This window comes from Salmo salar, chromosome 11 (genome assembly GCF_965601325.2).
Source record: "Salmo salar chromosome 11, fSalSal1, whole genome shotgun sequence".
Taxonomy (NCBI): domain Eukaryota; kingdom Metazoa; phylum Chordata; class Actinopteri; order Salmoniformes; family Salmonidae; genus Salmo; species Salmo salar.
In genome coordinates, this window is record NC_138301.1 from 78,922,800 (window position 1) to 78,948,913 (window position 26,114).

General features: G+C 42.8%; 1 protein-coding gene across 1 annotated transcript; it reads left to right on the plus strand.

Annotated features, from left to right (window-relative positions):
- Positions 1-1,006: 1,006 nt before the first annotated feature.
- LOC106562892 (pro-neuregulin-1, membrane-bound isoform) lies at positions 1,007-25,836 on the plus strand. The gene is made up of 5 exons (XM_082958059.1): positions 1,007-1,153; positions 1,390-1,516; positions 8,603-8,700; positions 17,402-17,602; positions 18,877-25,836. The coding sequence occupies exons 1-5, from the start codon at positions 1,011-1,013 to the stop codon at positions 19,580-19,582; spliced, it is 1,275 nt and encodes a 424-aa protein (XP_082814185.1). The 5' UTR covers positions 1,007-1,010; the 3' UTR covers positions 19,583-25,836.
- Positions 25,837-26,114: the final 278 nt, after the last annotated feature.

The following is a 26,114-nucleotide window of genomic DNA, read 5'->3' on the forward strand; positions in this document are numbered from 1 at the left end:
TGCCTTTTCCTTGCATCTCCCCTGATCCCTCCTCTGTTCCAACCAGTATTTAGCATGTCATGCCAACTATGCTGACAGCATCCTCCATCGCTACCCATTCATTTCATCTCCTTCTTTCCTGTCTTCCTATTTCCTACTGTACCGTGTGGATGTACTGTATGTATGTGTCCAACAGTATCCCCTTTGTTTTCCTGTCATCTCATGCTTCCTCCCCTTGTCTCATCAGTGATGCCAGTTTTTGCTGTAGGTCTTTTAAGTGATCTTGATGTTAACTCTGAACAATTTACCAAATAATTGTTCTTCATTTAAAAAAATGGTTGTTTCTAGCATCATTTGTTCACAGGACACGTAATACTGAGGCAAACCGACCAATTTTTTTTAAACGGAGTAGAGTACAAACTAGGTGCGATTACTTAACAGTTCATATAATTACACACTTCACTTGATCCCCTAATCTGGTGACTTGTAACCTATAAATATTTTGAAACACAAATATTCCATAATTCCAAGCGCTGGGTCCTGTGAACAAACAATGTTGCACTGTTTGCAGTATTAGAATATTAACATTACACAAAGGAGTGATTTTAATTGTCTTGATGAATAACAATATCTTATATACAGTATGCATCGGTTGTATTAGTAATACCTGGTCTGGTTAGAATGCCTAGTCATGATTACTGAGCCCAACCTTGAACTAACACTTCCTCGCTTTCCGACTGGATATAGCAGAACTGCCTCCTCAGATCAATGTATTCGATTTCCTCCATCTCGGTCAACAGCCAACACCCACTAATACAATGTTATATCTGGGCCACGTTCAGCAGCCAAACATTGTTTAACATTGCAGAAAGAAATGCCATGAATAAAGCCAACGTGATTCCTCTAAAACGTTGTGCCCCGGTTTGTTTGTTTCTGTGAATGTATAACCCTAATACATAACCTAAAACACGTTTGTTTGTTTCCCTTGGGATTTCCAAGTACAGTTTGGTTTGTGTAACAGTAAGGCCTGCATGTTGTGGAGTTTTAAGAATGCATTGTCCTCTTTTCCAGAAGCCGAGGAGCTGTATCAGAAACGTGTATTAACAATAACAGGAATCTGCATTGCACTCCTAGTGGTTGGAATCATGTGTGTGGTTGCCTACTGCAAAACAAAGTAATTCACGTCACATTTTTACACTAAACTCAAAATCATTATTTACTAGTATCCTTATTACGTAATTTGTAGTTTTCTCTGAGGTAATAGCCTGCACATCTGAACATTTAAATCTTTTTTGGGGGTCGATCACAACCTCTGATGTCAATCTTTGACAAAATCTGTCATCCCTCTGATTTTTGGATTGGCTAAATGGCTGGTCAGTCTTACAATGCAGTTTGTCTTTACATGCACAGAAAGCAGAGGAAAAAGCTCCATGATCTTCTGAGGCAGAGCCTACGAAATGAGAGAAACACCATGGCTAGTATGGCTAATGGACCTCCGATTTATAACCCTTCCCTTGAAAACGTCCAGTTTGTCAATGTAAGTCACTCACGTAGCTAGCTTACATCTTATAATGGTGACTAAGCAACTCTCACGCTAACTTTCAAATATACATTGCCTTCAGAAAGTATTCTCAGCCTGTGACTTTTTCCACATTTTCTTGTGTTACAAGGTGGGATTAAAATGCGTTTAATTGTCTTTTTTTGTCAATGAGCTATACAAAACACTCTAACATTTGTAAAAGAATTCTAACATTTGTAAAAAAAATATATATATATAATAATAATACACTAGTATATCTTGATTACATTTGTAACATTTGTAAAAAAATATATATATATAATAATACACTAGTATATCTTGATTACATTTGTAACATTTGTAAAAAAGTATATATATATAATAATAATAATAATACACTAGTATATCTTGATTACATAAGTATTCAACCCCCTGAGTCAATTCATGTTAGAAACACCTTGGGAAGCGATTACAGCTTTGAGACTTTCTGGGGATGGGTAGGAGCAAGCCCATGTAATGCTTTGTAGGTTAGCAGTAAAACCTTGAAATCAACCCTTGCCTTAACAGGAAGCCAGTGTAGGGAGGCTAGCACTGGAGTAATATGATCAACCACAGCCCCCACACCACTAGAGGGATAACTTCAACCACCAACTTACCATCCAGAGACAAGGCCGAGTATAGCCCAAAAAGAACTCCACCACGGTACAACTCAAGGGGGGGCCAACCCAGACAGGAAGACCACGTCAGTGACTCAACCCACTCAAGTGATGCACCCCTCCTAGGGACGGCATGGAAGAGCACCAGTAAGCCAGTGACTCAGCCCCTGTAATAGGGTTAGAGGCAGAGAATCCCAGTGGAGAGAGGGGAACCGGCCAGGCAGAGACAGCAAGGGCGGTTTGTGGCTCCTGTGCCTTTCCGTTCACCTTCACACTCCTGGGCCAGACTACTGACCTACTGAAGAGATGAGATGAGATGAAGTGTTGAGTCTTCAGTAAAAACGTAAAGGTTGAGACCGAGTCTGCGTCTCTCACATGGGTAGGCAGACCATTCCATAAAAATTGAGCTCTATAGGAGAAAGGCCTGCCTCCAGCTGTTTGCTTATAAATTCTAGGGACAGTAAGGAGGCCTGCTTTTTGTGACTGTAGCGTATGTGTAGGTATGTACGGCAGGACCAAATCGGAAAGATGGGTAGGAGCAAGCCCATGTAATGCTTTGTAGGTTAGCAGTAAAACCTTGAAATCAGCCCTTGCCTTAACAGGAAGCCAGTGTAGGGAGGCTAGCACTGGAGTAATATGATCAAATCTTTTGGTTCTAGTCAGGATTCTAGCAGCTAGATTTAGCACTAACTGAAGTTTATTTAGTGCTTTATCCGGGTAGCCGGAAAGTAGAGTATTGCAGTAGTCTAACCTAGAAGTGACAAAAGCATGGATTAATTTTTCTGCATCATTTTTGGACAGAACATTTCTGATTTTTGCAATGTTATGTAGATGGAAAAAGCTGTCCTTGAAACAGTCTTGATATGTTCGTCAAAAGAGAGATCAGGGTCCAGAGTAACGCCGAGGTCCTTAACAGTTTTATTTGAGACGACTGGACAACCATCAAGATTAATTGTCAGATTCAACAGAAGATCTCTTTGTTTCTTGGAACCTAGAACAAGCATCTCTGTTTTGTCCGAGTTTAAAAGTAGCAAGTTTGCAGCCATCCACTTCCTTATGTCTGAAACACAGGCTTCCAGCGAGGGCAATTTTGGTGCATCACCATGTTTCATCGAAATGCACAGCTGTGTGTCATCCGCATAGCATTGAAAGTTAACATTATGTTTTCGAACGACATCCCCAAGAGGTAAAATATATAGTGAAAACAATAGTGGTCCTAAAACGGAACACCAAAATGTACAGTTGATTTGTCAGAGGACAACCCATCCACAGAGACAAACTGATATCTTTCCGACAGATAAGATCTAAACCAGGCCAGAACTTGTCCGTGTAGACCAATTTGGGTTTCCAATCTCTCCAAAAGAATGTGGTGATCGATGGTATCAAAAGCAGCACTAAGGTCTAGGAGCCCGAGGACAGATGCAGAGCCTTGGTCTGACACCATTAAAAGGTCATTTACCACCTTCACAAGTGCAGGCTCAGTGCTATGATGGGGTCTAAAACCAGACTGAAGCGTTTCGTATACTTTGTCTTCAGGAAGGTGGTGAGTTTCTGTGCAACAGCTTTTTATAAAATCTTTGAGAGGAATGGGAGATTCGATATAGGCCGATAATATTTAATATTTTCTGGGTCAAGGTTTGGCTTTTTCAAGAGAGTGTCACGCCCTGACCTGAGAGAGGGGGTTTGTTTCTCTATGTGGTTAGGTCAGGGTGTGGGGTGGGCATTCTATGTGTTGTATTTCTTTGTGTTGGGCCGAGTATGGTTCCTAACCAGAGGCAGCTGTCTATCGTTGTCTCTGATTAGGAACCATACTTAGGCAACCTGTTTTTCCTTTGGGTTTTGTGGGTAGTTGTTTTCTGTTTTGTTCCTTGTAACCTAATGGAATTATTGACTGTCGTTTTTGTTGTTTTTGATTTATTGTTTTATTAAAGTGAAATAAATAGGCCTGCACCCTATTTCATTGTGGAGCTAGGGGAGTTAGAGCCCTGTCTATGTTCGTAGATAAGATGAGAGCAACCCTCCAGCTAGGATGGAGTCCGTCACTCCTCAACAGGCCAAGCTTGGTACTGTTTGTGGGTGAGTCCCAGAAAGAGGGCCAATTATCTACAAATTATATCTTTTGGGAGGGGCAGAAAACAGTTTTCAACCAGCGATTGAGTTGTGAGACTCTGCTGTAGAGCTCATCACTCCCCCTAACTGGTAGGGGGCCAGAGACAATTACTCGATGCCGACACATCTTTCTAGCTGATTTACACGCTGAAGCTATGTTGGCCCACAGTCGGTTCCAGACTGTGGGCCATCTCTAGTCAGGGCACTGTCGCCGGACACTCTGGACGGGGCACTGTTGCCGGAAGCTCTGGACGAGGCACTGTTGCCGGAAGCTCTGGACGAGGCACTGTTGCCGGAAGCTCTGGACGAGGCTTGGTGACCTCTGACTGTTACATCGTTGGTGCCGACGTGAATAACAATAATTGCACACCTGGATTGTACAATATTGGCACATTATTCTTTTTTAATTCTTCCAGCTCTGTCAAGTTGGTTGTTGATTATGTCTAGACAGCCATTTTCAAGTGTTGCCATAGATTTAAGTCAAAATATTAACTAGGCCACTCAGGAATATTCAATGTCATCTTGGTAAGCAACTCCAGTGTACATTTGGCCTTGTGTTTTAGGTTAATGTCCTGCTGAAAGGTGAATTTGTCTCCCAGTGTCTGTTGGAAAGCAGACTGAACCAGGTTTTCCACTAAAATTGTGCCTGTGTTTAGCCCTATTCCGTTTAGTTTTATCCTGAAAAACCCCCTAGTCCTTGCCGATGACAACCATACCTATAACATGATGCTGTAACGGCCGTCGTTGAAGAGAGTAGACCAAGGCGCAGCGTGATTAGTGCTCATCATGAATTTATTAAAGATAGAACACTTTAAACAAAAAAACAAGAAAGCGACAGCCAAACAGTTCTGCCAGGTGCAAAACACTAAATATAAATGAACTACCCACAAAGGAAAACAGGCTGCCTAAGTTTGACTCCCAATCAGCGACAACGATGTACAGCTGTCCCTGATTGAGAGCCATACCAGGCCAAAACAAAGAAATACAAAGCATAGAAAAACGGACATAGAATGCCCACCCAAATCACACCCTGACCAAACCTAAATAGAGACTCTCTCAGGTCAGGGCGTGACAGTACCCCCCCAAAGGTGCGGACTCCGGCCGCAAAACCTTAACCTATAGGGGAGGGTCTGTGTGGGCATTTCTCCGCGGTGGCGGCTCTGGAGCGGGACGCAGACCCCGCTCCACCACTGGCTCACCCCACTTAGGTGGCGCCTCTAGAGCTGGGTCCCTCGCCACGGGCCCCGGACTGGAGGGCAACTATGGCTGCGCCGGAGGACAGGCGGGCGACTCTGGCTGCACCGGAGGACAGGCGGGCAACTCTGGCTGCGCGGGACTGTAGGGCGCCTCAATCGGTTCCGGATTGTAGGCTGCCTCACTCGGTTCCGGACTGTAGGCCATCTCACTCGGTTCTGGACTGTAGGCCGTCTCACTCGGTTCCGGACTGTAGGTCGACTCTCTCGGTTCCGGACTGTAGGCCGACTCTCTCGGTTCCGGACTGTAGGCCGACTCTCTCGATTCTGGACTGTGGGCCGTCTCTCTCGGTTCCAGACTGTGGGCCATCTCTAGTCAGGGCACTGTCGCCGGACACTCTGGACGGGGCACTGTTGCCGGAAGCTCTGGACGAGGCACTGTTGCCGGAAGCTCTGGACGAGGCACTGTTGCCGGAAGCTCTGGACGAGGCACTATTGCCGGAAGCTCTGGACGGGCTACTGTCGTCGGAAGCTCTGGACTGGGCTGGCGCACTGAAGGCCCGGTGCGTGGTGCTGGCTTTGGATACGCCAGACTGGATACTACGCTAGTGCGAGGAGCAGGAACAGGACGAGTTGGACTGGTCTGACGCACTGGAGGCCTGGTGTGTGGGGCTGGTAGTGGAGGTACCAGACTGGAGACACGCACCTCAAGGCTAGTGCGAGGAGCGGGAACAGGACGTACTAGACTGGGCTGACGCCCTGGAGGCCTGGTGCGTGGGGCTGGCTTTGGAGGTGCCAGACTGAAGTCACGCACCTCAGGGCTAGTGCGGGGAGCAGGATACACTGGACCGTAGAGGCGCACTGGCAATCTCAAGCGCAGGACTGGCACCGCCCGTACTGGCTGGGTGCCCACTTCCCCCCGGCAAATGCAGGACGCTGGCACCGAGGACACCGGCCTGTGGATACTCGGCCTCGACGCCGTGCGCATCACCCCATAGCACGGGGCTTGACCAGTACCACGCTGCCTCTGGTACGCACAGGGAGTTGGCTTAGGGCTCAACCCTGGCCCTGCCAAACTACCCGTGTGCCCCCCCAAAACATTTTTTGGGGGGCTGCCTCTCAGGTTCCCATAGCTCCCTTTGCTTGTCCTCTCAGAGTTGACGTTCCAACTCCCATGTCCATCCTTCACCCCGATGCTCTAAACCAAGCTGCTTGGTCTTCTGTTGGTGGGTAGTTCTGTAACGACCGTCGTTGAAGAGAGTAGACCAAGGCGCAGCGTGATTAGTGCTCATCATGAATTTATTAAAGATAGAACACTTTAACCTCTATGGGCTAGGTGGGACGCCCACCTACTCAACAGCCAGTGTAATCCCGTGGCACGTTATTCAAATTCCTCAAAAATGCAAAAACTTCAATTTTTCAAACATATGACTATTTTACACCATTTAAAGATAAGACTCTCGTTAATCTAACCACACTGTCCGATTTCAAAAAGGCTTTACAACGAAAGCAAAACAGTAGATTATGTCAGCAGAGTACCCAGCCAGAAATAATCAGACACCCATTTTTCAAGCAAGCATATAATGTCACATAAACCCAAACCACAGCTAAATGTAGCACTAACCTTTGATGATCTTCATCAGATGACAACCCAAGGACATTATGTTATACAATACATGCATGTTTTGTTCAATCAAGTTCATATTTATATCAAAAACCAGCTTTTTACATTAGCATGTGACTAGCATGTGACTAGCATTCCCACCGAACACTGCCGGTGAATTTACTAAATTACTCATGATAAACGTTCACAAAAAGCATAACAATTATTTTAAGAACTATAGATACAGAACTCCTCTATGCACTCAATATGTCCGATTTTAAAATAGCTTTTCGGTGAAAGCACATTTTGCAATATTCTCAGTAGATAGCCCGGCATCACAGGGCTAGCTATTTAGACACCCAGCAAGTTTAGCACTCATCAAAGTCAGATTTACTATAAGAAAAAAGTTATTACCTTTGTTGTCTTCGTCAGAATGCACTCCCAGGACTTCTACTTCAATAACAAATGTTGGTTTGGTCCAAAATAATCCATCGTTATATCCAAACAGCGGCGTTTTGTTCGTGCGTTCTAGACACTATCCTAAAGGGTAAATAAGGGTGGCGAGCATGGAGCAATTCGTGAAAAAAAAATTCTAAATATTCCATTACCGTACTTCGAAGCATGTCAACCGCTGTTTAAAATCAATTTTTATGCAATTTTTCTCATAAAAAAGCGATAATATTCCGACCGGGAATCTGCTTTTAGGTAAACAGACAAAGGAAAAGAAAGCATTCGGTCGAAGCGGGCACGCACCTAAGCCCATAGTACTCTGAGTGGCCACTTGCCAAAAGCGATAAAGTGTTTCAGCCAGAGCCTGCCTCGATATCGTTCAGCTTTTTCCCGGGCTCTGAGACCCTATGGAAGCCGTAGGAAGTGTCACGTTATTGCACAGATCCTGAGTCTTCAATAAAAAGAGCCAAGATGAAACACTACTTCTCAGACAGGCCACTTCCTGCTTGAAATCTTCTCAGGTTTTGGCCTGCCATATGAGTTCTGTTATACTCACAGACACCATTCAAACAGTTTTAGAAACTTTAGGGTGTTTTCTATCCAAAGCCAATAATTATTTGCATATTCTAGATACTGGGCAGGAGTAGTAACCAGATTAAATCGGGTACGTTTTTTATCCAGCCGTGTCAATACTGCCCCCTAGCCCTAACAGGTTAAACAAAAAAACAAGAAACCGACAGCCAAACAGTTCTGTCAGTTGCAAAACACTAAACAGAAATTAACTACCCACATACCCCAAAGGAAAACAGGCTACCTAAGTTTGACTCCCAATCAGCGACAACAATCTCAATTTAATCCATTTTAAATTCAGGCTATAAAACGACAAAATGTGGAAAACGTCAAGGGGTTTGAATACTTTCTTAAGGCACTGTATATATTTTTGTTGACTTGTTTCAGAGTACATAGAGCTAAAGTATCAGCACATTTCATAATGTGAACGTGATTTCATGGCCTTATTATTGACGCTTCTTTTGATTGTTTCCCGTTTCCCTTCTTATAGCAATTTGTGTCTAAAAATGCATTGCCCACACAGCATCTACTCGTGAAGGAAATGGAAATGTCTTTCTCCACGAGCCAGTACACATCATCAGTGCATCAATCCACAACGGTCACCCACACCTCCAGTCAAAGGTAACGCTATACAATCCTACATGACAGCTTTCCTTTTCCTTTCCTTCCTCTCCTCCCATCTGTAAAAGCCGTCCGCTTTTAGAAAGAGATGAGCAATAGCGCTTGCTCTAAGAAGATACTGTAATAATGTGTCTAAGATAAAGTCCTATTAGATAATGTTCTTTTCATCTCCTTCAATCTGTCATAACTGTCATTGTGCATTACAGCCTCTCTACGCTATCTTAATCGAAGTCCTTCTAATTTTACCCCAGCCAAACCCGCTTTTCCTCCTTTCCTCTTTTCCCTCCGTTTATGTCAAGCAATGAATTCACATTGGGGGGAATTCCAACCCCAGTTAAGGCACGTAAATTGAACTTAATGATCTTTTTATTATCTTTTCTCTCCATGCGTATTCTGACCTTGAACTTAAGCATGAGAATAGTGTGTTTTTCACCTGCTCTCCATTTGGGGTGGAGATTGAATAAAGGAAGTGTGTCTACAGATACGCCGTATTCTGACCTTCACTTAATGCCCTTATAATTCCACCACCTTTACACGCGAGGAAACCATGAATAACATCTAGTGAATCTACCGGTTCCAAGTGGAAATAGCATCTACTTTATGCTTTCTGATAGAAATAACACCATTTTCCACGCACTGTAATGTAGAACTTGATAAGAGCTATTGATAAGAGCTAGGTAAATGAGTAATCCATTTCGATAAGGGAGTTATATATATTAATGACACTTGTTTTAGATTTATTTTACCTTACAATCGATGGAGACGTGAAACCAGTCATATGGTAGCAAACTGAAGTATATCAACATATCAATTTCCCACAGTACAGCTTATGAAATGCTGTGCCGTTATGCAGAATTTAAACTGTACAGCCTTTTAACTTATGTAGCCTGAGAAACAAGGTTCATGAAGTCAATAACTTGCTTGTAACAGATTACATTCATATTCTGACTATCTCTGAAACTCACTTAGATAATACCTTTGATGATACAGTGGTAGCAAAACATGGTTATAACATCTACCGAAAAGAAAGAAATGCCAACGGAGGCGGTGTTGCGGTCTATATTCAGAGCCATATTCCTGTAAAGCTTAGAGACAATCTAATGTTAAATACTGTTGAAGTAATATGGTTACAGGTTCATCTGCCTCCCCTAAAGCCAATTCTTGTGGGAAGCTGCTATAGACCACCAAGTGCTAACAGTCACTATCTGGATAATATGTGTGAAATGCTTGACAATGTATGTGACATCAACAGAGAAGTATATTATCTGGGTGATTTAAATATTGACTGGCTATAATCAACCTGCCCACTCAGGAAAAAACATCAAACTGTAACAGGTGCCTGCAACCTGGATCAGGTTGTCAGTCAACCTACCAGCGTAGTTACAAACCGCACAGGAATTAAATCATCAACATCTATTGATCACATTTTTACTAACGCTTCAGATATTTGCTCTAAAGCAGTATCCAAATCCATAGGATGTAGTGATCATAATATAATAGCCATATCTAGGAAAACCAAAGTTCCAAAGGCTGGGCCTAATATAGTGTATAAGAGGTCATAAAATAAGTTTTGTTGTGATTCATATGTTGATGAATATTTGCTGGTCTGTGGTGTGTAATGAGGAGCAATCAGATGCTGCACTTGACACATTTATGAAACAACTTATTCCAGTTACTAATAAGCACACACCCATTAAGAAAATTACTATAAAAACTGTTAAATGCCCTTGGATTGATGAGGAATTGAAAAATTGTATGGTTGAGAGGGATGAGGCAAAATGTATGGCAATTAAGTCTGGCGGCCCAACTGATTGGCAAACATTTTGCAAATTAAGAAATCATGTGACTAAACTAAATAAAAATAAACTACACCATGAAACAATATAAAGAATGATAGTAAAACGCTTTGGGGCACCTTAAATGAAATTTTGGTGAAAAAAGCCAGCTCTGCTCCTTCATTTATTGAATCAGATGTCTCATTCATCACAAAGCCCACTGATATTGCAAACTACTTTAATAGCAAGATAAGCAAACTTAGGGATGACATGCCAGCAACAAACACTGACAATACACATCCGAGTATATTGGACCAAATTATGAAAAACAAGAATTGTACTTTTGAATTCCGTAAAGTCAGTGTGGAAGAGGTGAAAAAACTATTGTGTCTATCAACAATGACAAGCCACCAGGGTCTGACAATCTAGATGGAAAATTACTGAGGATAATAGCAGACGATAATGCCACTCCTATTTGGCACATCTTCAATTTAAGCCTACTAGAGAGCGTGTGCCCTCAGGCCTGGAGGGAAGCTAAAGTCATTCCGCTACCCAAGAATAGTAAAGCCCCCTTTACTGGCTCAAATAGCCAACCAATCAGCCTGTTATCAACCCTTAGTAAACTTCTGGAAAAAATTGTTTGACCAGATACAATGCTATTTTACACTAAACAAATTGACAACAGACTATTAGCATGCTTGTAGGAAAGGACTCTCAACAAGCACAGCACTTACACAAATGACTGATGATTGGCTGAGAGAAATTGATAATAAAATGATTGTGGCGGCTGTCTTGTTAGACTTCAGTGCAGCTTTTGACATTATTGATCATAGTCTGCTGCTGGAGAAACGTATGTGTTATGGCTTTACACCCCCTGCTATAATGTGGATAAAGAGTTGCTTGTCTAACAGAACACAGAGGGTGTTCTTTTAATGGAAGCCTATCAAATATAATCCAGTTAGAATCAGGAATACCCCAGGGTAGCTGTTTAGGACCCTTGCTTTTTACAATTTTTACTAACGACATGCCACTGACTTTGAGTAAAGCCAGAATTTCTATGTATGCGGATGACTCAACACTGTACACGTCAGCTACTACAGTGAATGAAATGACTGCAACACTCAACAAAGAGTTGCAGTTAGTTTCAGAGTGGGTGGCAAGGAATAAGTTAGACCTAAATATTTCTAAAACTAAAAGCATTGCATTTGGAACAAAACACTCACTAAACCCTAAACCTCAACTAAATCTTGTAATAAATAATGTGGAAATTGAGCAAGTTGAGATGACTAACTTGTTATGGATAGGGGTCAGTATTTTCACGGCCGGATAAAAAACGTACCCGATTTAATCTGATTATTACTCCTGCCCAGAAACTAGAATATGCATATAATTGGATAGAAAACACTCCAAAGTTTCTAAAACTGTTTGAATGGTGTCTGTGAGTATAACAGAACTCATTTGGCAGGCCAAAACCTGAGAAGATTCCAAACAGGAAGCACCCTCTCTGACTATTTCTTGGCCTTCTTGATCATCTCTATCCAAAACAGGGGATCTCTGCTGTAACGTGACATTTTCTAACGCTCCCATGGGCTCTCAGAAGGCGCCAGAATGTTGAATGATGACTTTGCAGGCCATGGCTGAAAAACAGTAGCGCATTTGGATAGTGGTCGATCTGAGAACAATGAGACTGGGGGCGAATGCACGAGACGACTCCATGTTTTAATTTTTTTGTCTTTGAATGAAAACAGGGTTTCCCGGTCGGAATATTATCGCTTTTTTACAAGAAAAATCGCATAAAAATTGATTTTAAACAGCGTTTGACATGCTTCGAAGTACGGTAATGTAATATTTTGACATTTTTTGTCACGAAACGCGCCGGGCGCGTCACCCTTCTTTACCCTTCGGATAGTGTCTTGAACGCACGAATAAAACGCCGCTATATGGATATAACTATGGATTATTTGGAACCAAACCAGCATTTGTTATTGAAGTAGAAGTCCTGGGAGTGCATTCTGACGAAGAACAGCAAAGGTAATCCAATTTTTCTTATAGTAAATCTGAGTTTGGTGAGTACCAAACTTGGTGGGTGTCAAAATAGCTAGCCATGATGGCCGGGCTATCTACTCAGAATATTGCAAAATGTGCATTCACCGAAAAGCTATTTTAAAATCGGACACCGTGATTGCATAAAGGAGTTCTGTATCTATAATTCTTAAAATAATTGTTATGTTTTTTGTGAACGTTTATCGTGAGTAATTTAGTAAATTCACCGGAAGTGTTCGGTGGGAATGCTAGTTCTGAACATTTACATTTACATTTAAGTCATTTAGCAGACGCTCTTATCCAGAGCGACTTACAAATTGGTGCATTCACCTTATGATATCCAGTGGAACAACCACTTTAAAATAGTGCATCTAAATCATTTAAGGGGGGGGGGGGGGTTAGAAGGATTACTTTATCCTATCCTAGGTATTCCTTAAAGAGGTGGGGTTTCAGGTGTCTCCGGAAGGTGGTGATTGACTCCGCTGTCCTGGCGTCGTGAGGGAGCTTGTTCCACCATTGGGGTGCCAGAGCAGCGAACAGTTTTGACTGGGCTGAGCGGGAACTGTGCTTCCTCAGAGGTAGGGGGGCCAGCAGGCCAGAGGTGGATGAACGCAGTGCCCTTGTTTGGGTGTAGGGCCTGATCAGAGCCTGAAGGTATGGAGGTGCCGTTCCCTTCACAGCTCCGTAGGCAATCACCATGGTCTTGTAGCGGATGCGAGCTTCAACTGGAAGCCAGTGGAGAGAGCGGAGGAGCGGGGTGACGTGAGAGAACTTGGGAAGGTTGAACACCAGACGGGCTGCGGCGTTCTGGATGAGTTGTAGGGGTTTAATGGCACAGGCAGGGAGCCCAGCCAACAGCGAGTTGCAGTAATCCAGACGGGAGATGACAAGTGCCTGGATTAGGACCTGCGCCGCTTCCTGTGTGAGGCAGGGTCGTACTCTGCGAATGTTGTAGAGCATGAACCTACAGGATCGGGTCACCGCCTTGATGTTAGTGGAGAACGACAGGGTGTTGTCCAGGATCACGCCAAGGTTCTTAGCACTCTGGGAGGAGGACACAAGGGAGTTGTCAACCGTGATGGCGAGATCATGGAACGGGCAGTCCTTCCCCGGGAGGAAGAGCAGCTCCGTCTTGCCGAGGTTCAGCTTGAGGTGGTGATCCGTCTCCACACTGATATGTCTGACAGACATGAACGTCACATGCTAATGTAAAAAGCTGGTTTTTGATATAAATATGAACTTGATTGAACAAAACATGCATGTATTGTATAACATAATGTCCTAGGAGTGTCATCTGATGAAGATCATCAAAGGTTAGTGCTGCATTTAGCTGTGGTTTTGTTTTTTGTGACATTATATGCTAGCTTGAAAAATGGGTGTCTGATTATTTCTGGCTGGGTACTCTGCTGACATAATCTAATGTTTTGCTTTCGCTGTAAAGCATTTTTGAAATAGGACAGTGTGGTTAGATAAAGGAGAGTCTTGTCTTTAAAATGGTGTAAAATAGTCATATGTTTGAAAAATTGAAGTTTTGGGATTTTTGAGGAATTTGTATTTCGCGCCACGCCTATCATTGGATATTGGAGCAGGTGTTCCGCTAGCGGAACGTCTAGATGTAAGAGGCTAAGCTGCTTGGAGTAACACTAGATTGTAAACTGTCATGGTCAAAACATATTGATGCAGTAGTAGCTTAGACGGCGAGAAGTCGTCAACACTATCAACAAGGCAGGTCCTACAAGCCCTAGGTTTGTCGCACCTTGACAACTGTTCAGTCATGTGATCAGGTGCCACAAAAAATGACTTAGGAAAATTGCAATTGGCTCAGAACAGGGCAACACGGCTGGCCCTTGGATGTGCACAGAGAGCTAATATTAATAATATGCATGTCAATCTCTCCTGGCTGAAAGTGGAGAGAGGTATTGAGGTATTTATGAGAGGTATTGACATGTTGAATGCACCGAGCTGTCTGTCTAAACTACTGGCACACAACTCGGACACCCATGCGTACCCCACAAGACATGCCACAAGAGGTCTCTTCACAGTCCCCAAGTCCAGAACAGACTATGTGAGGCACACAGTACTACATAGAGCTATGACTACATGGAACTCTATTCCACATGGAGATAACACTCCCTCAAGTAACTGATGCAAGCTGTAAAATTAGATTTAAAAAACAGGTAAAAAAAACACCTTATGGAACAGCGGGGACTGTGAAGCAACACAAACATTGGCACAGACACATGCATACACACACACACATAGACACACACACACAAACGATAACATACGCACTATACATACACATGGATTTAGTAATGTAGATATGTGGTAGTGGTGGAGTAGGGGCATGAGGGCACACAGTATGTTTTGAAATCTGTGAATGTATTGTAATGTTTTAAAATTGTATAAACTGCCTTAATTTAGCTGGACCCCAGGAAGAGTAACTGCTGCTTTGACATCAGCTAATGGGGATCCATAATAAATACAAATGCAAACTTACAGTGATGGGCACTCTCGAATGTCGTAATCATAAGCTACCCCAATTTTCTCTGTTTCCTATTTCTATCATGTTAAATGTTAGCCACTATTATCAGACCCGGCGTCAGGGGGCAGTTGAAATCGATGAGGGGGCTACATTTTTCGGGGTTCTTGCATTGGAATTATATTGCATTCTGCTTATATCACGCTATATCACAATACACATAAAGTTCAAATGCAGAGACTCTTGACATCATTGAGTGCTTTTGAAGTGACAGGCTACAGATTTCACGACAACCTATCTCCCTTGCGCTGTTTCAGCGTAAAATAAGGACCTTCTAGCAGTGTTTGCCACACACCCTCCCCTTATTCTGGTCTCGACATTTTAAATTATGTTCGAGACACATTCCTCACACATAAGCAGTAACCTCAAACATTGCCAGGACATAGCAGTGGTCATTTTCCCTTCAAATTAAATCCTTACGGTTCAGTATTTTCTGACCACCCCTCTTAAATGCACACACTACCCAAACTTGTGACAGCAAGGCAGAATGGTACATGATACATATTGACCAACATGGTTTGTCCATTTGGTGAATGTAGATAAGTGGAGCAAAAAAGGAACATCATAGCAGTTGCACCGAGGCAGATGAACTCTTTGCCCAGGCCCTAAACACTGTCCACTAACTTTTTGGCAACGTGAGGGCACAAACTTCCCCACATGGGCCTTTGTTGAAGCAGGTAAGGGAGTGTTCTCTCCAGAACGATGCACAGCGAACCCTGGGGTTGTCTCCAGACCCCCCAGCAGTGACACAACTTCCGTTTCAAAACAAGGAACATTTTTGCAGTGCAGTCATTTTCTCTCCAAGCTTGGGGAAAGGGTCAGAGCACACCCTCTCCTCTCTAGGCTCTGGAGAGAGCTTGTTCATAATCAATTCAGTATCCGTCAATGTCGGGATGAAAACCTCACACACCCCATCATAGGGCCCATTATAAGTACAGCAGAGGAGCAGGAAAGAGACAGTTCAGCCTCCAACACGGCGTCCTCACCAGGGCCTGACTGGTAAACTTGACTCCGCCCTTATAAACTTAATTCAAATATTACAAGCGGAGGCGTATCACATTACTCACTTAGCCTACCAAATAGATGAGAAGTGTTTTTTCCTGCTTTATATTGTTATGGAGCAGTTGTGGAACAGTTTGAACCCGATGCATTGCGCAATATTTGGCCGTGTCATCACACAGTTCCATGGTTAGTGCAAGCAATAGATGAGGGTATAGCCTACTATTGAACACTATTCTCCCTACTATAATTCTATGTACACTAATCTTCCAACATTACCATGGGTTGAAGAACTGAATGTGGACATTTTCAGAATGAATAAAAACCACCATTTGCGTAAAGGCTCTCCAAACCAGTTTTTTATGATTCATTAATACTTTCCTCAACTGAAATAATCTACAAAATCAAAGTATTTTCTAATCTACCAATTGGTGCTGAAACGGAGACAAAATGTAATATGTATATATTTAGATGGCTTTCTTTCATTGATCCCTAATATTCTGAATATATTCTCGTGAGTGTGTCAACAAGATTCTAACTAAAAGGCACACCGTATTTAAAGGGATGGCTTAAGATAAATGTACTGAAAACCCTATTGAATGGAAACTCCACAAGAAAATCTGTTGGCCAGCAAGTGGGAGGGTTTTCAGCGGTTGAATTCAATTTATTCAGAGCTCGCAAGGTATCCACACCTGCAGAGCGCATTATGCGACTAAATATGGTAAGTCTGAATGCTAAATACTGAGAAGTGCGTAGGAAAGGTGTGTGTAGGAAAGGCATACATTTCCTATGTCTGAATCGCCCTGTTGTGATTAGTCTCGGTCAGTTGGCGGTTGATAGAATGATAACCCGTCCTGTTACATGATTGCCTGCGAATCACCTCGCTCACTGGATGATTGTCGCTGGATTCAACAAGGAAAGCGGTTCTGTGATCTTGAACCGTAAATCAGCAGTGGACAATGTATTGTAGTGCAACATTAACTACAATAGGACAACTGAGGCTCAGGTTGAACATGTAGAGCAACCTGGGTTTAAGTGCCATTTTAATCCTTTAGATACTTTGTGGTTTTGTTCTAGCCTGCTTGGAGTGCAAGATAGGCAGTTTTAGCAAATTTGGGACTACTCTATTGGTCCATTAAGCCGGACAAGCTCAATTAAGCCCAGCTGAAGTATTTGAAATTATTTCTACAAGTATTTGAAGCCAGGTTTGCAATAGACATGTTTTAACGTGTTTACAGCTTACGTCAGTGTCTGAAGCAGCCAGTGTTTTGCCGTCATTTAAGAGAAGCAATTAATTCCCCTCTTCTGTCTACCCTCTTCATTCTCCTTTGTCTCCCCTCAGCTGGAGCAACTGCCGCAGCGAGAGTGCCTTCTCTCACAGCTGCTCTGTCTTGGTGATGTCATCAACGAAGAACAGCCGGCACGCCACGCCCATCCACCGGGGTCGTTTGGACGCCACGGCCGGCGCCAGAGACCTGAGTGTCTACCTAAAGAACACCCAAGACACGCCAAACTCCTTCAGGGACACACCGTACAGAGACAGGTAGGAGAAAGATTCCCTAATGTAGCTAATGGTGCTACGTGCTGCTTTACACACAATAACCCCCCTTCAGCCCATACAACTAATTGAGGGCTTGTGACTAATGATAGTGTCTGCCACTTCTTAATGACCTGAGTTAAATAGAGATATCCATTTAAGAATAATGTGTATTTTAGAGATTATACTTGATAATCATTTTTAGGGAATAACGTTAACTTGATATATTATGGCATTTTTTTAATAAATATACAGTAAACCAAGATTTAATCCAAGATTTGTGGTATTTCCATTGCAATGGTATCATTTTCTTTCTTCTGAATGAAATAGTTATTTTTTTAATTATTAGAGGTTTCCTATGAGCTGTCCTATTGTAACGATCTGCATTGAGAGTCAGGAAGCAAGTTCAGGGAGTGTTTTAATAAATAAACACAACATAATGCAAAACAAGAAACACGAACAACGCACAGACAAGAAACAGAAAAAATAATGCCTGGGGAATGAACCAAAGGGAGTGACATATATAGGGAAGGTAATCAGGGAAGTGATGGAGTCCAGGTGAATCTGATGATGTGCAGGTGCGCATAACGCTGGTGACAGGTGTGTACCATAATGAGCAGCCTGGAGACCTAGAGGCCGGAGAGGGAGCACACATGACACCTATATTTAGACTTCACAAACAGTCCCTCCTAGATCAAACCTAATGGACAATGATGACTTCATATATCCTCATTAGTAAACCAATGTGGTGCTGATGAGCGCAGATGTAACCGTGTTGTCAGAGTCGAGCTGTGCAGCAAAGGTCACAGGGCACACTGTGTCAGAGAGGACCCATCTGTGCACATAACTCTAATGACTGGCTGGGGCAGACGGAGACGAATGCTCCAGTGTTCTTTACATCAGTGTCTCTGTCCTCCCCACACATACTAAGAGAAAAGCCTATACAGTCCTACACCTGATTGATGAAATGGATCGGGAATGAATGTGTATCCTGAACGAGAGTAGAGGAATGTAAAAAATAAAGTATTTGAGTGGAGACTGGTGAATTGCACTGCACTTCAGTAAAGGAGCCTACGCTCATTGGATGTGCACTTGAGGATTTGACTGTACCAATAGGGAACAAAATGCAATGCTATGGATTTAGTTAATTTAGCTAAAAAGCATGTGTTAACAGTATGTGTCCCTAATAAGGATTCTAGTGGTGTCCATACATACAGTTGTGTTTTCTCACTTTTATGTTCCTAATCGATAGTGGATTCTCTTTTGGTTCTGTCTGTCAGGTATGTATCAGCAATGACCACCTCAACGCGCCTGTCTCCTGTGGAGTTGCTCTCTCCCATGACCCTGGCCTGCCCTCCTTCTGAGATCTCGGCCCCACTGTCCAGCCTGGCCACCTCAGTCCCCTCGGTGGCAGTCAGCCCCTCTGGCGAAGAGGAGCACCCCCTGCTGTTCACCACCCCGCTGTGGCCCCGTGACAAGCCGCCGCGCCCCGACCACCACCACAGCCAGTCCAAAAGGAACTCTGCCCACTACAACTATGGCCACAAGGCCCACAGCCCCCCGCCCAGCCCGCTGAGGATTGTTGAGAGCGACAACTACGAGACCACGCAGGAGTACGAGGCGGTCGCCGCCACGGTTGTGGTACCAACCGTTCCTCCGCAAAGCCTCCCTAAAAAACTCACAAACAGCAGCAATGGCCACCGTGCCAATAGCACAAAGCCCAACGGCCACGTGGCGGGCCACAAAACGGAGTCAAACGACCGAGTCAGCTGTACGGCGAGGAGCAGCTCGGAGAGCGACACGGAGGAGGACTTTCGCATGGGAGAGGACACGCCCTTCCTGAGCTTACAGGACTCCATGGCTGCAGGTGTGGAGGCGCCCAAAGACAGTTGCAGAACTTACCCAGCACTCCGACTCTCCCCACAGGATGACCTGCAAGCCAGGTTTTCCAGCATCATCGCCAACCAAGATCCAATTGCTGTATAATGTCAAAAATGAAAATATCGCTTAGAAAAATACTTATGTCAGATTCAAAAATAAATAGTCACTACTAAACTTTTATTTTCTATAAATTCAATATTTACAAAAAAGAAAGAAAATGTTTATTTTAGCGAAGTAGTGAATAAAGTATTTTAGAAGTAAATAGAAATGTGTACAAATATGCTCATGTCATGAAAGAAAGTGCCATACACTACTATATACCAATGGTTCACAGTATTTCAATGGAGAAAAATATCAATGGTGCCATTAATTTCCATATGGTGTGCTTAAGGGAACTGCATCACGACTCTGGTCCATATATTCTTAACTTTAATCTCGCTGTTGGCATTTCTACCTGACCCTTAAAACAAAAGAATCCACCAGCACTATGCATTACCTATAATGACCTGTATGAACTACTCACTGTAAGCTCAATACAATGGTATTCTACTGAATCTGCGGTGTTGCTTATGTGTTCAAGTGCATGTCATTTTCTCCTCATTTACAGTAATGCAGTCATAGCCTACTAACAGAGGTGCATACAACAAAGTATTTATTGTTTACCTAACACAGCACCAAAATATGATACAGGATTTCAAGTTTTCCCCACTCACTTTTGGTTGACTCAAATGGTAAAAGAAAATTTGATTAGTATTTTTTTATGCTATTCTTGGCCCGTTAGCTAATAACACATGAATTACCAAGTCAATCACCTAGGAAGAATGTTGAATGTGTAATCTGATTAACATGATTAAATATTTGTAAGTCATGAGGGGGGCCAAAATAAAAAGTAACAGTCAGTATCTGGTGTGGCCACTAGCTGCATTAAGTACTGCAGTAGATCTACTCCTCATGGACTGCACCAGATTTGCCAGTTCTTACATTTACAGTTCTTGCTGTGAGATGTTACCCCACTCTTCCACCAAGGCACCTGCAAGTTCCCAGACATTGGCCCTAGCCCTCACCCTCCGATCCATCAGGTCCCAGACGTGCTCAATGGGATTGAGGAGGGTCATGTCAGGGTGAGCCTACAGGAAGGGTACCACATGAGGGAGGAGGATGTCTTCCCTCTAACGCGCAGCGTTGAGATTGCCTGCAATGACAACAAGCTCAGTCCGATAATGCTGTGACACACCACCCCAGACCATGACGGATCCTGCACCTCTAAATCTATCCCGCTCCAGAGTACAGGCCTCGGTGTAACGCTCATTCCTTCGACGATAAATGCCAATCCAACCATCACCCCTGGTGAGACAAAACCTTAACTCGTCAGTGAAGAGCACTTTTTACCAGTCGTGTCTGGTTCAGCGACGGTGGGTTTGTGCCCATAGCCGATGTTGTTGCCGGTGATGTCTGTTGAGGACCTGCCTTACAACAGGACAACAAGCCCTCAGTCCAGCCTCTCTCAGCCTATTGCGGACAGTCTGAGCACTGATGGAGGGATTGTGCATTCCTGGTGTAACTCGGGCAGTTGTTGTTGCCATCCTGTACTTGTCCCGCAGGTGTGATGTTCGGATGTACCGATCCTGTGCAGGTGTTGTTACACGTGGTCTGCCACTGCGAGGACGATCAGCTGTCCATCCTGTCTCCCTGTAGCTCTGTCTTAGGCGTCTCACAGTACGGACATTGCAATGTATTGCCCTGGCCACATCTGCAGTCCTCATGCCTCCTTGTAGCATACCTAAGGCATGTTCATGGAGATGAGCAGGGACCCTGGGCATCTTTCTTTTGGTGTTTTTCAGAATCAGTAGAAAGGCCTTTTTAGTGTCCTAACCTCTTACATCTAGACGTTCCACTAGCGGAACACCTGCTCCAATATCCAATGATGGGCTTGGCGCGAAATACAAACTCCTCTAAAATCCGAAAACTTCAATTTTTCAAACATATGACTATTTCATAGCATTTTAAAGACAAGACTCTCCTTTATCTAACCACACTGTCCGATTTCAAAAAGGCTTTACAGCGAAAGCAAAACATTAGATTATGTCAGCAGAGTACCCAGCCAGAAATAATCAGACACCCATTTTTCAAGCTAGCATATAATGTCACAAAAAACAAAACCACAGCTAAATGCAGCACTAACCTTTGATGATCTTCATCAGATGACACACCTAGGACATTATGTTATACAATACATGCATGTTTTGTTCAATCAAGTTCATACTCATATCAAAAACCAGCTTTTTACATTAGCATGTGACGTTCAGAACTAGCATACCCCCCGCAAACCTCCGGTGAATTTACTAAATTACTCACGATAAACGTTCACAAAAAACATATTTATATCAAAAACCAGCTTTTTACATTAGCATGTGACTAGCATGTGACTAGCATTCCCACCGAACACTGCCGGTGAATTTACTAAATTACTCACGATAAACGTTCACAAAAAGCATAACAATTATTTTAAGAATTATAGATACAGAACTCCTTTGTGCAATCGAGGTGTCCGATTTTAAAATAGCTTTTCGGTGAAAGCACATTTTGCAATATTCTGAGTACATAGCCCGGCATCACAGGGCTAGCTATTTAGACACCCAGCAAGTTTAGCCTTCACCAAAGTCAGATTTATTATTAGAAAAATGTTATTACCTTTGCTGTCTTCGTCAGAATGCACTCCCAGGACTTCTACTTCAATAACAAATGTTGGTTTGGTTCAAAATAATCCATCGTTATATCCAAATAGCGGCGTTTTGTTCGTGCATTCAAGACACTATCCGAAGTGTAAATAAGGGTCACGAGCATGGCGCAATTCGTGACTAAATATTTCTAAATATTTCATTACCGTACTTCGAAGCATGTCAACCGCTGTTTAAAATCAATTTTTATTTCATTTTTCTCGATAAAAAAGCGATAATATTCCGACCGGGAATCTGCGTTTAGGTAAACAGACAAAAGAAAACAAAGCATGGGGTCGACGCGGGTACGAGCCTGAGTCTCACAGTACTGTAACCAGCCACTACCCAAACGCGCTACTTTTTTTCAGCCAGAGCCTGCAAAGCCACGATTCAGCTTTTTGCCGCCTTCTGAGAGCCCATGGGAGCCGTAGGAAGTGTCACGTAACAGCAGAGATCCTCTGTAATGGATAGAGATAATCAAGAAGGGCAAGAAATTGTCAGACAGGGCACTTCCTGCATGGAATCTTCTCTGGTTTTGGCCTGCCAAATGAGTTCTGTTATACTCACAGACACCATTCAAACAGTTTTAGAAACTTTGGAGTGTTTTCTATCCAAAGCTAATAATGATATGCATATTCTAGTTTCTGTGCAGGAGTAATAATCAGATTAAATCGGGTACGTTTTTATCCGGCTGTGAAAATACTGCCCCCTAGCCATAACAGGCTAAGTTTTCATAACTGTGACCTTCATTGCCTACCATCTGTGAGTTGTTAGTTTCTTAACGGCCGTTCCACAGGTGCATGTTCAAGCATGGGAAACGGTGTTTAAACCCTTTACAATGAAGATCTGTGAAGTTATTTGGAGTTTAAGAATTATCTTTGAAAGACATGGTCCTGAAAAAGGACATTTATTTTTTGCTGAGTTTAGAAGAATTAATAAAATAAAATAAAAATAATTGGGTAAATTGGGTAATGGTTAGTATCTTGGGACATTTACTGAATGCACTATGTATATCCTTGCCATTATTCTGTGTATTGCGTTCTATATAATAGATGTATTTTCTCTGGTTAAGCAATACTCTATGATTCTTGCTCTCACTATAGTCACATCTCATGACTTGCAAGTCCAAATTGTTGAGATATGTACTGAATGAATGATTGAATATATGACTCTTTCAACAACACATCTGTGCGTAGTGCATTCTGGGGATCAAAGATAAAGCAACAATTTGAAATAAGGTACAAAGCAAAAGCTTTTTCATTTGTTTCAATTGTGTTTTAGTATGCTAGTCAATTTCTGCATTTTGTCCTTCTAAACAGTTTGGATAATGTAAACATTTTGGATGTTACATTACCCAAACTGTTCTTTCGTGTGAAAACAGTACATATTTGTTTTCAACTGTCCGACTTTGAGTTATCTCTGTGTAATATCATCGACATTAACATATTTTATTATATTTATATTTATGTTATATCACAAGGATACATTTAGGAGTCATGCTAGACAGGAACCACATGAGATATGGGTTGAATGAGTATTCATGGCCTGCCGAAGACTGTCACCAATAATTTATAACTATTATGAATAGGTAACTAGACACATTTTATTTACTACAGGATCATTTCTGGGGCTTCATAACCAACCCGTAAAGATTCATTGTTTCCAAATGGTAATTTCGTCTTAACAATCGACAGTCTTCAATCTGCTTGTCGCCAACATTAGCATGACACTATGGTATGAAGGATTTTCCCCCCCTAAATTATACGTTTGAAATGATGATGGCCCAATCTGAAATGTATCAACAGATTTATATTTTTTTATATTATTTATTTTGTGTTTATTTTGTGGTCCTTATTTTATCTTTTAATTACAGATTACATATTTTAATCAGCGTTTTATATATTTGGTTGGTATATACACTGCTCCAAAAAATAAAGGGAACACTTAAACAACACAATGTAACTCCAAGTCAATCACACTTCTGTGAAATCAAACTGTCCACTTAGGAAGCAACACTGACTGACAATACATTTCACATGCTGTTGTGCAAATGGAATAGACAACAGGTGGAAAGTATAGGGAATTAGCAAGACACCCCCAATAAAGGAGTGGTTCTGCCGGTGGGGACCACAGACCACTTCTCAGTTCCTATGCTTCCTGGCTGATGTGTTGGTCACTTTTGAATGCTGGCGGTGCTTTCACTCTAGTGGTAGCATGAGACGGAGTCTACAACCCACACAAGTGGCTCAGGTAGTGCAGCTCATCCAGGATGGCACATCAATGCGAGCTGTGGCAAAAAGGTTTGCTGTGTCTGTCAGCGTAGTGTCCAGAGCATGGAGGCGCTACCAGGAGACAGACCAGTACATCAGGAGACGTGGAGGAGGCAGTAGGAGGGCAACAACCCAGCAGCAGGACCGCTACGTCCGCCTTTGTGCAAGGACGAGCAGGAGAGGCACTGCCAGAGCCCTGCAAAATGACCTCCAGCAGGCCACAAATGTGCATGGGTCTGCTCAAACGGTCAGAAACAGACTCCATGAGGGTGGTATGAGGGCCCGACGTCAACAGGTGGGGGTTGTGCTTACAGCCCAACACCGTGCAGGACGTTTGGCATTTGCCAGAGAACACCAAGATTGGCAAATTCGCCACTGGCGCCCTGTGCTCTTCACAGATGAAAGCAGGTTCACACTGAGCACGTGACAAACGTGACAGAGTCTGGAGACGCCGTGGAGAACGTTCTGCTGCCTGCAACATCCACCAGCATGACCGGTTTGGTGGTGGGTCAGTCATGGTGTGGGGTGGCATTTCTTTGGGGGGCCGCACAGCCCTCTATGTGCTCGCCAGAGGTAGCCTGACTGCCATTAGGTACCGAGATGAGATCCTCAGACCCCTTGTGAGACCATATGCTGGTGCGGTTGGCCCTGGGTTCCTCCTAATGCAAGACAATGCTAGACCTCATGTGGCTGGAGTGTGTCAGCAGTTCCTGCAAGAGGAAGACATTGATGCTATGGACTCATGCTCCTCATCAGGAGCATGCCCAGGTGTTATAGGGAGGTCATACAGGCACGTGGAGGCCACACACACTACTGAGCCTCATTTTGACTTGTTTTAAGGACATTACATCAAAGTTGGATCAGCCTGTAGTGTGGTTTTCCACTTTAATTTTGAGTGTGACTCCAAATACAGACCTCCATGGGTTGATAAATTGGATTTCCATTGATTCTTTTTGTGTGATTTTGTTGTCAGCACATTCAACTATGTAAAGATAAAAGTATTTAATAAGATTATTTCTTTCATTCAGATCTAGGATGTGTTGTTTAAGTGTTCCCTTAATTTTTTTGAGCAGTATATTTGAAAAGTGTGGAACTTTTATATTTTGGAACCATTGCGTTTCTCTGTCCCCATTATATATATGTCGTCTTCAATATGGGGTCAAACGTCTGTTTGCCTTTAAGCATTGACACCGGTATGTTGTTCAACATAAATGAATTCAAATAAAAAATGCACAAGTAATTTGAGTGTACATACACACTGATGATTAGCTGTGGCTAGAAACCAGAACAAAATCTCCCGTCAATCACATCTTGATATACCCCTTGATGAATTGCTGTCAATTTATGTAAACACCAAAAATATAAAAAATATTAAACCAATGTTTTGTGTTTGAGGATCACCACCTCAAAGACTTTGACTCTGTCTTAAATATTTTCCAAAACCAGTGGCTTAAAGTACTTAAGTAGTACTTTAAGTATTTTACTTATGTATTTTTGGGGGGTATCTGTACTTTACTTTAGTATTTTTTTTTACAACTTTTAATTCACTACATTCCTAAAGAAAATGTACTTTTCACTCCACACATTTTCCATGACACCCTAAAGTACTCATTATATTTTTATAATTTTTTTTTTTTTTTTAAATGTAAC